The sequence below is a fragment of the Microcaecilia unicolor genome, chromosome 10 (assembly GCF_901765095.1).
Source record: "Microcaecilia unicolor chromosome 10, aMicUni1.1, whole genome shotgun sequence".
NCBI lineage: Eukaryota > Metazoa > Chordata > Amphibia > Gymnophiona > Siphonopidae > Microcaecilia > Microcaecilia unicolor.
Window position 1 is genome coordinate 157,937,142 of NC_044040.1, and position 11,176 is coordinate 157,948,317.

At 42.3% G+C, this 11,176-nt stretch overlaps 1 protein-coding gene across 3 annotated transcripts in view; it reads right to left on the minus strand.

Moving 5' to 3' along the window:
- The window catches only part of RBP2 (retinol binding protein 2), a 77,372-nt gene extending 73,694 nt beyond the window's left edge, over positions 1–3,678 (minus strand). The window contains exons 1-2 of one of the 3 annotated variants that reach the window (XM_030216460.1): positions 3,570–3,678; positions 185–285 (exon numbers count right to left, since the gene is read on the minus strand). In XM_030216460.1, the coding sequence (XP_030072320.1) occupies positions 185–217 (33 nt within the window). In that variant the 5' untranslated portion in view covers positions 218–285; positions 3,570–3,678. The other 2 variants (XM_030216461.1, XM_030216462.1) reach the window with 2 other exon arrangements.
- Positions 3,679–11,176: the final 7,498 nt, after the last annotated feature.

An 11,176-nucleotide genomic window follows, 5' to 3' on the forward strand; every position in this document is an offset into this window, starting at 1 on the left:
TTGTGGAATTCTGGCTTCCCCTTCCTTTACTATGGTAATCTCAACTCCATTTCTAGAGGACAGATGCCCAAATCATAAAATTAAACCTCTCGTCATCGTAATTTGACACTAACTGGCACCAATGTTGGCAACCTACGGAGAGAGGTGAAAGATTATCCAGGCCTGAAAACAATTACCGTCTCACACATAGAGGTGGTCCCTCCGGATCAGAGCACATTGCAGAGATAACGTGGAGAATTTTGCTTTCCCTCTGTCAAGTTGTAGCTGTTTTGTTGATTTCCGGTGCTGGAAATTTAAAATAATAAATATTTTTAAAATGCATAAAGTAAAAGTCTTCTGAAAAATTACCGCTTTGGAAATACAGAGGGATTTCCAAAGAGAATCACATGCAAATGAGCTGCTCGTTGCTTTTGCGAATAGGTTCATTTGCATGTGATATGGCGGAAGCCAGTCGGCCAGTTGAACATGCGCAGAGCAGCCCATCGGTAAGTTTGGCTGCTCTGTGCATTCCACAGACGACTGTCATACATGCAGACAAGCTGCGTGTATGAAAGCACTAGAGGTTGGCTTTTTTTGTTTGTTTTGTTTCTCGCTGACTCTTGCATGGGGCAAGGGATATGCTTCTCTCTGCTTTCCAAAGTCCAGTTGCATAAAGATTTCCTGCTCCGATCTTTTGTTCCCCAGACGGGCCTCCAGAAAGCGGAGGGGAGGGAGAGATCGCACAGCTTCTGGCAAGTGCACATGAGGCAAGGGGAATCCTTCACTCTGCTTTCCAATGTCCAGTTGCATAAAGATTTCCTAGATTGATCTTTTGTTCTCCAGATGGGCCTCCAGAGAGGGGGGGGGGAGAGATTGCACAGCTTCTGGCAAGTGCACATGAGGCAAGGGGAATCCTTCACTCTGCTTTCCAATGTCCAGTTGCATAAAGATTTCCTAGATTGATCTTTTATTCCCAAGATGGGCCTCCACGGGGGGGGGGGGGGGGGGGGGGGAGAGGGAGAGATCGCATAGCTTCTGGCCAGTGCAGTCGCTAATGATCTGCCTCTTTTAAGAGCTTGGAGCAATGCAATCCACAAACCGCAGGCAGAGAAAACAGAGAAAGAGGATTTTCTCTCTTGCTGTATGAAAGGATAGTCACTGTAGCCAAAAAGCTGGGAACTTGGCGTATTTAAATGGCAACACAGGTGTTTGTTTTATTTTCTCCACATTGCTGATTTGGGGGAGAGAGAAGCAAAGTGACAGCTTTTTTTCTGAACCACTTCTCACCAGGGGCGTAGCCAGACCTTATAGCAGGAGAGGGCCAGAGCCCAAGGTGGGGGGGGGGGCATATTTTGGTCTGCCGCCCTGCCACTGCCCCCCCTCTGCCTCACCACCCCCTCCACCACTGCCTCACCACTCCCCACCACCTCTCCAATGCAATTTAATACCTTGGCTGACGGGGGTCCCCAACCTCCGCCAGCTCAAGCCTTCATCCAGCGCCGGTCTCGCCGCTGCCGCCATATTGCCTGCTGTGCTTAGTCTTCCCCTCACATCCTGCATGCTCCTTTTAGTGAAATTGAAGTTTCACTAAAAGGAGCATGCTGGACGTGAGGGGAAGAGCGAGCAGGGCAGGCAACACAGTGGCGCTGAGACCGGCACTGGATGAAGGCTTCAGCTGGCAGGGGTTGGGGACCCCTGCCAGCAAAACCAGGGGCCCATAAGATATTTGGGGGGCCCAGGCCCCCGTGGCCCCATGTAGCTACACCACTGCTTCTCTCCTTTCTCTTGTGTGTTGGCATTTTCCGGGGGCATAGATCGATGTGGCAGTACTTGCGAGAACTGTCAGGACTGACAGCTTCAGACCTCCCATTAAATTTTGAACGGTAAAGGTAGGGGTTGCTTCTGTGCATCGGGTCAGAAAACAGCTATGCATCACTTTGCATGCACATTTGTATAGTAATTAGCTCATTATAATAGCTTTGCATTCTGTTTTTGTTAGCTGCTACAGTGATAGGAAAAGAGCTCAGAGAACCCTTTTGTGCTTGTCTTGCTGTACTTCTTGCTCATTAAACCGGCTAGAACCAGCTTAAAAACCATGTTGCTGGCTCATTAGGTTTTGTGCATCTGGGCCCAGGAGACAAGCTGGACTTGGCAAACAGGAACCAGGAGACCAGCAGAACCAGTTATGAAGGCATTCAAGGTGGGGCTGGGCTTACCTAAAAGCACCCAGACCCATGACATCACTCTGCCACATCCCTCTGTCATCCTGCCGCTAGTCTTACGACTATTGGGCTGTGGTGCACATGCTCACACTAGGTGGATGTACGTGACAGCAGGATGCAGAAGGACGCAATCCCACAGGCCACTCTGAGGAGTAAGTGTGGCATGACAATCAGATCCACCAAATGGTGGATTGCATTGATTTCTCTTTGGTGCATGTTGATACAGGCATTTCTCTTTGATTAAAACAAATTTCACACATGGTGAAAATAAAGTGTGCAGTATGAATTTCTGTATATACAGACCTATAAGTCCAAATACGTATCAGCACAATGCTGACATTTACACTAACCCTGTATCCAAAAACTTAATATCATATACTGCAGCATCCTTTCTCTTTATTTACTTAGGGGTCTTTTTATTAAGCTGGGGGTGGAGAGTAGGCTTTCCTGTCCTAATCAGTTAGTGCATCCACATTACCACATGCTAACTGGTTAGTGCAAGATTACCACCTACAAAATAGGTGTCGATAATTGCTCCCATGGTAATTTTTTTTAATGGCTGTGTGCTGATGGCAACATTAGAACATGGCTATTAATTGAAAAAAATAGGAACCTGGCCATTTTCCAACTGCTGTAAAAAAAATGGCCTTAGCACATGGGAAAAACCTGCATAAGGGTGCGCTATGGCCACTTTTTACCCCAGTTTCGTAAAAGGGTCTCCTTGCAAGTTTAGGAAAATAGACTTATGCTAGTTTTAAACTGCAGAATAAACTTTCTTGGACTATAATAAAATGCATTTAAGCTAGTGATATGCATCAAGCAATTATTTTCCATTCATTGTCGGTTTATTTGGCCTATTTTTGCAATGTATATTTTTTTGTTTATGTCACCTATTTGTTTTAGAAAAGAATTATTTTAATGCAAGCAAGAAAATTTTAACACAGGCAAATTGACTTAACTATCATTAATTCTTAGGACTGGGTTGAGAAGCCTTGGCCTAGACAGATTTATAACATGTAACATGAAAGGAATTATTTTGTAAAATGAAATATATCCACTAGTTGAATGTTAGTGTTGTTAATAAAGAAATATGAGTACAAGAAAAAGCATTTCCAAGTGCACTAGTACCTCAGGGTTTTTTGTTTTAGCACAGCAATAGAATCAGTACTATTGGCTATACAATACATACAGTAGAACAGCCCTTCTGTAACTTTTTCTTAATAAGCATGAAAATAAAAGGATACACATTTGTAAGTGTGCATTCAGGTCATGAAGGTGCTTTAAAAAACTGAACATCTCCAGTGAATCCATTTCAAACCCCTCTCTCCCACCACTGCATTCAGCTTTCTTCTAATTTGACCCCCTTACCTTTCTACCTCCTATTAATCTCTCTTCTCCACTATCTCCCTCACATCCACTTCAGACCATCCCAGTCTTTGCTCATCTGGTGTCGCTTGCACCAAAGGAAGAGTTGAAGAGGCTGTTGCAGGAATTGTGTACTTTGTCCTGGTTGCTTAGTGAGCCATAATCTAGATATTTGCTTTTGAATATCTGGCTTGATATTGTCTGTTCAAAAGTTCTGTCATTCTTCTTTAGTATAAGCAAGTCAGACTTGCCTAATACCAGTAACTTGGCAACTTTAGAATAGTATAGATATATTAGAAGACCACAATAAAAAAAAATAACATAAAATAAATAAGGAATAGAGTACAAGACAGAGTTTTATCATTATGTCTTTGCATGTCCTATTCTTCTCTGTACAGAAAATGAGCTACTACTATACATAGCTTTCAAAACAATACAATATTTACGTATTATTCTCAATTATTAATGTAATTTTCAAGGTTATTTTAATTGGAATTTTGTGTTCTGATAATTATTCTAATTATTATAGATGACGTGAGCATCAACTTATCATCTTGAGTATGTTAGAGTCAATAGAGTCAATACTTTCATCACATAACTTATTACCTCTCTTAGGGGTCCTTTTACTAAGGTTCGCTAACAATTAATGCATGCTAAATGCCATACAGCCCATTATATACCTATGAGCTGGATGGAAGTTAACGCACACTAATTTGTCAGTGCACCTTAGTAAAAGGATCCCTTAGTATAGAAATGCTGTTACACATGTCTAAATATAAAGAGGCCTTTGTACTCTTTAATAATGTCTGTGCTCCTCCTAGGGGAGAACATAGTAACAGTGTGAGTATAGCTGGACTGAAACAATTTTTCATGGCATTTCCCTCCAGGAGTGACCAATATGTTACAGCCCAGAGATTTTCTCAGTATGTGTCCACCAGGTTGATCTAGAAAGCAGAAGGTTGGGCGTGAGAGAAGCAGAAGGTTATGGGCTCCTTTTACTAACCGGTGGTAAGCCCAATGCGGGCTTACCTCTCGCTATAACGGATGTACTGCAAGGCTACCGCAGCAGCCCAGCGGTACTTCCCACCCCTACCGCGCTGTCATTTCCAACGCTACAAAAATGTATTTATTTATTTTTGTAGCGCCGGACTGTACCCGGCTGTACTTGGGCAGTGCCGCGCACTGCCCGGTTACCGCTGGGTTAGCACAGGAGCCCTTACCGCCACCTCAATGGCACCTGGCCATTTCCTGCAGGAAAGCGAGCCCTTCCCTTTTACCAGCTACAGCAAAAGGGGCCGGTGCTGGCTTCTGATGCCAGCCCTGACCCCCTTTTGCCACAGCTTGGTAAAAAGGGCCCTGTATCTTGTTTCTCCAAGGAGAGTTGTGGGTTTGGAAGAAGATAATTTGTCTCTTGTCACCTACGCTGGAAGGAAGAAGCAAGGAGAAACTATGGGCCCTGTTTACTTGGGTGCGCTAGCGTTTTTAGCGCATGCTAATCATGTAGATGCCCATAGGATATTATGGTCATCTACACAGTTAGCGTGTGCTAAAAACACTAACACACCTCTAGTGCAGTTTAGTAAACAGGGTCCATATTATGCAGAACTCTATGATGAGAGAGGAGAAAAATTGTGTTGAAGAAATTCAAGCAATAGGAGAGTTAGGAAGGAGGATGTGCTAGAAGTTTTTTGAAGAAAGAATCTAACCCTCTTCTGCCTTATTATACCTGTATAATATGAATCTGCTTTGGAATTCATTGCTATTGACTGCTGTGAAGAAACTTTATGCAGTAAGGATTTTCATTTTGGAACACCATACTTATGTATGAAGGGCTTTCTTGAACTAGAAATAGTATATCTTGGGCCTTGGAGAATTCCTTCTTCCCACTGGCGAATCCATTCCAAGTTTTCCTGATGACCCTGGGACTGAGACCTAAAACCCAGTGAGACCCTTGTCTCTGAGTATCCAGAAGAGGAGCTGCACACAATACAGAGAAATACTTATTTGAGGTGACAAAGATAAGAAGTGGGTCTCTGCCCAGTAAATACAAAGAAGCTGACTGACAGACTGGCTGATCGAGTCCTACTACAAAATGCATGTTTTGCTCTCCCTTAAAACAGCAGGTCTTCCTTGCGGAACATTTCCTTCACTCAGAAAAGCTATTCTGGATTCACCAATGCAGAATTTGCCGAAGCTGAATGATGAAGCTTGCAGCCTGGATAAATTGCACTTCTGAAAGTCATTATAAACATGTAAATCTTTCCTGAATTTAGCTACGTGTTCAGTAGTTGGTGTTTTAATTGCACCATCTATAATAACTGCAATGATTTGTACAGCCGCCGGATTTCATCATTGCCCCTGCCAGTTGCTATCTCCAGCTGATAAAGCATGTTTGGACATTGAACGCAAGGGCTCATTGATCTTGTCTTGAAAGCTGTTCTGTAGATAGGCTAGGCCAGAATTTCTTTTCATTGCAGTTTCCATACTATGGTTTTAACTTATACCATTCATACCATTTTCTTATTTTTAATGACTCAAGCCTAGTCATTTTAAGTGATATACTCTCATTTCTTCATATATCATCTTTATAACATGCATTCAGTAGTAAAAATCATTTTGGTTTTGGATTATATGTAATGTCTGTTTTATGACTTACAACTTCCATTAGTGTAGTTAAACACCTTTTTTTAACATTCACCTCTTCACAGAGAAGATGTTTTATGAATTCCAAACTTTTTGTGATACTATTGACAGCTTAATTCTAAGGAGTGCAATAATTTATCTGACATTTTGATACAGAAAAGATGTATTTTATCATCTAATCTGTATTGTCTGTCATGAAATCTACACTGCACATTTACTTTAAAAGAATCAATCTAAATCATAATGACTGTTATATTTGAATCAGCACATGGCACTGAAACTAAGGCAGGTTTTACTATTCATAGGACATCTTGAGTCGTGCACTAATAAAATGACTGATTCTACGGAGATTTCAGCAATTGACCCAGAGATCGTGGTTGTGTATGTGGCTGCCTGAATAATGACTTCTGCTTTCTCTCCATCATCTCTCACCCCCTTCTAGCTCACCACTTCAGACTTTCAGTCTGGGTCTTAATTATTGCTTTAGGCCACCTTTAAATCTAGACTGAAGGCCCACCTCTTTGACATTGCTTTTGACTGGTAACCACTCACCTCCACCTACCCTCCTCTCTTCCTTCCCATTCACATTAATTGATTTGATTTGCTTACTTTATTTATTTTTTGTCTATTAGATTGTAAGCTCTTTGAGCAGGGACTGTCTTTCTTCTATGTTTGTGCAGCGCTGCATATGCCTTGTAGCGCTATAGAAATGCTAAATAGTAGTAGTAGTAGTAGTAGTAGGGCACCATCCTCTTCTACAACCCATGGGTTCTGCTATCTTATGAAATCACTGCTTCCACCACTTATGACAGTGGCTGAACTCTGCAGTATTGTACCTTTTTTCTCACATTGGCAGTCTTACTGGACTGTATAAGCACTGGTTCTGTTACTCATACTGGTGGGTTTACCCCCTAGAAGTACTGTTATGAGATCACCACTAGGGGTCAACAGTGCCATTTTGATACTTGTAGCCTACAGAACAGGATCATGCTTTCCCTCTACTACTAAACACCAAGACTAGCTCCAGCTGCTCTGGAGGGGTTTGTTTGGGGGGCGGTATCTGTTTTGAGGGAAAGGAGATGGAAGTGTGTTGTGGTGTAGGGTATCTTTTGGGGAGGGCTTGTTGGGGGCTTCTGGGGGATTTTGCTGGTGGGATTTGGGAGTGGATGGGGGAATTAGGATACTACTAGCCCCTTCGAAAGAAAACGGGCCTGACTTGGGGCCTACTATCTGCATTTTTACCGCCAGGAACATGTGAAGTTCCCAGCTACAGCAATGCCTATATATATTTACCACAGGAGTCACTAACCTGCTCTGCTGAGATACTGCAGATTATTGATTCCCACAGTAAATGTCAATGTGGTAAAATGCATTATTTTACCACAGTTTAGTAAACACACCTGGGCTGCCAAAATGAGGAACAGCAGCCCAGTTTTTACTTCTATATGTTCACTTGTACAGGGTATTCTCCCGGGTACTGGTCCAGTCTGGATCAATTGTACCAGCCTAAAGATGGTTGTGTTTATATCCACAGTGAGAATTGGCAGTTCCTATTGTCTCTCATACATTATCAGGAGTGATTTACTCTCTTCCATAGATTAAATATTCACAGCTAAAGGAGTAGGAGTAAAGGTTATATTACTGTGTGGCAGCAAGACATTCCCTAAATCACAAAGATGCAAAGCTATTACTATAAGCAGCTATAAATGGAAAAGTCAAGTCAAGGTTGAACTGATAACTTCAGTCTTTTCAACTTTATAATGAAAGAAATGTTACACGTCTAGTCTGAAAGCCGATAGGACAAGTCTGATTGTACTCAATTAAACTACATGGACATCTCAAGGTTATTTTTGATGTTCATTATAACAAGAAAGTGTTTGATTTAAGGAGTGAAATAATGAAACCAGCTATTTTTATTTTTGATGCTTTTTTTCCTGATTTATAAGGTGCTTTTCATATGAGTAACTGAACCATTTATTTATGTACACGAGGTGGGTCACCAATAGTTGCAGAACAAACTTCAGCAAGCTACTTCATTTTTCTCTTTGGTGGTTAGTAGGTAGATCAATATCTATAGCTGTTCACTTACTGGTCTCTCTCTGCTCTGCTGGGAAGGGTCAGCCAGCACTGCAAGAACACAGGTATAGATTGTAAGCTCTGTCGAGCAGGGACTGTCTCTTCATGTTCAAATGTACAGCGCTGTGTACATCTAGTAGCGCTATAGAAATGATAAATAGTAGTAGTAGTACAGTGCTGTTCTGCTCAAACTAGGTCTCTGACAGGAGAAGCTACAAAGGTATTTTGTTGTTATCATAGTAAACAAACACCACTTCAGGGGCCAATTCTTAGCAACTGCTTAGTGCTTTCTTTTTACACCTAAATTTTAGTGCCTAAATTTAGGAGAATTTTCAGCCAAATTTAGGTGCTTAATTTTATAAGTAAAAATTCCCTACATTTAAGATCGTAATGGCTCCCCTGTGCTCCTCACATGTATAGCTAAGGGGAGTGTGAGACCCTGAGCGAGGTTGGGCATGGCTGAAGAAAATAATACAGCCAGACAAAAGGTAGAATGCAAAAATAAGTATTTATTTACAAGAACAGGAATTCCTGGGCCTGTTTTTTTCACAGGGCACGAGTCATAGCGAGGGTAAACCTCTGCAGTTCAAAAACACAGTTATTAGTATTAATGTTCATGAACCCTTGGGCCTGTTTCTTCACAGAGCCCGAAGCATAGAATGGGAAAACCCCGGCGGTTTCGGCAAACAGCAGTAAGCCACCTCTGGCGGTAGTCTCAAATACAGTCCGTGACTGCGGGGTTGCCATGGCCCAAACACAGCCTTTCAGTTCTATTTTACATCTACATGCTGATGTGCTGGAGGAAATCAAGGGAGACTTTGAATTTTGGGAAAGATGGTATGATCCTTTAAAGATGGGGAGTAATTCTCTTCAACATTACATTTCTGGGGCTCCCTGACAGCAATGGCAGGCATGCCTGCTGATATTCTTGGAAGGGAAGTTAACTACAGCACTTGAAGTGCCATTAATTTTCTAAATGTAACCCTTTACCCTCTATTGGGCACTCTCCAGGGTAAGGTTTAGGAAGGGGGACCCACCTTCAAAGGCTGCAGCAATTATGTGTTTCTGCAGTATCTGAAACACTTTCTGCAAGTCTTAGGCCTTAAAGCAGGAGTGGGCAAACTGCGGCCCGTGGGCCGAATGCAGCCCATCATTAAATGTTATGCAACCCCCAACATCATGGAAAGTATACATAGATATAACCTCTGGATGATGTATGCAGTTAGGCAGTTGCCTAAAGTAAGCCCTGTGGACTAGGGACCAAGTACACAATCACACTTCTTGGTTGAGGGATAGAGCCAGGACAAGCTTACACTAGAAGGCTGAATAAGCAGATCAGACTTCTAACAAACTCTGCAGAAATAACTCAGCCAACTCCAGTCTTTTATCTGAACTAGAACTCTTTATTATTTATTATTTCTTAAATTGATGTTTTCAACTTCTCTCCCTTACTCCACTCCATTTATTTCTACTCCTTTTATTCCTAAGCTTTACCACTAGGGTGGTAATTGCCACACAGTTCAAAACATGCTGTTCCTTCTGGTAGAAAAATGCAAATAAAATGTACGCTCATTTATTTAGATTTTGCTCATACCCTTTTCAGTAGTAGTTCAAGGTGAGTTACAGTCAGGTACACTGGGTATTTCTCTGTCCCAGGAAGGCTCACAATCTAACTTTGTACCTGAGGCAATGGAGGGTTAAGTGACTTGCCCAAGATCACAAGGAGCAGCATTGGGATTTGACCCAGCCACCTCTGGATGTCAAGACCAGTGTTCTAACCACTAGGCTAATTAGATTATCAATGCTATTCATAAGTCCTTATCACTTATTGATTTGCAGAGATGCAATAGCTCTGCTGGTGGCTGTCATTTTTCCTTCAAGAGATAGTGTTAGTTGTACCTGGAACTCTTTCGAAATCCTGCTGGGTAATAAGTACAGTATCTTGTCTCTTCTGCTCTAGATGTCACCTGTACCATATCAATTATGGACAGAGCGACTGGTTGTTATAGCAAGGCAGCTCAGGTATTTCTTTTCCTTTTCTAAGGGGCAGATGCTCAAAAGTCTGGTGCTGCTCCGAACAGCACTAGAAAAATTCCACTGGATCAGCGCTGAGAAGGAACTCCCTAATGTTCAACACTAATTATATGCAAATTTAGGTGCACTGTTAGCATTAAGCATTAGGAAGTTCAGGGGGAGGATCTTGCATGGCACATGCACTCAAGAGTTGTGTGTCAAGCACAGCTCTTAAGCACATGCCCAGAACACCAGAGGGGGAGGAGGGAAGAAGGAGGAAGAGTTTCCAGTTTGGTAAGTCTTTGGGATCTGCACATGGAGTCCAAGAAAAGCAACCACCACGCTAGCTGTCACTGAGCTGCCTTCAAGAAAGGTTAAATACATGCTTTTATGAGTTTTTCTTTTTCTTGTAAAAAAGTTTGTAGATATTTTTTAATTCTTTTGAGCTGAGTGAAACAATAGGCAAAATGAAGCTGGCTGCAGGGAGATTTGTGATTGGTGAAAAGCTGAAGAGCCTGTGTAAATGACAGCAGAACTGCCTTTTCTGCACCCTTACAACAGCTCCAAGCTGGCGCAGGGTTTGCAATGGAAGGAGCACCCTTCTTTGGTGAACTGTACGCCAAGCATTGGAGAGGAATAGCAAATGAGCTTATCAGCATGCATTTGCATGCTCATTGCGTTATTTATTCCTTCCCACATTCATTTGTTCCCATGCTCTGGGCCTCTGAACATCCTGTGCCGGTAAACGGGTACTAGTCTGCGCTGATGGGCTTTAGCTCTCATGTATATTTTGAGCATTAGGGCCTGAGAGATATGGGCTGCAGAGGTTCCTCAATTCCTTAGCAATGCACAAGCCAGCAACTTTCTAAGTTCTGTTT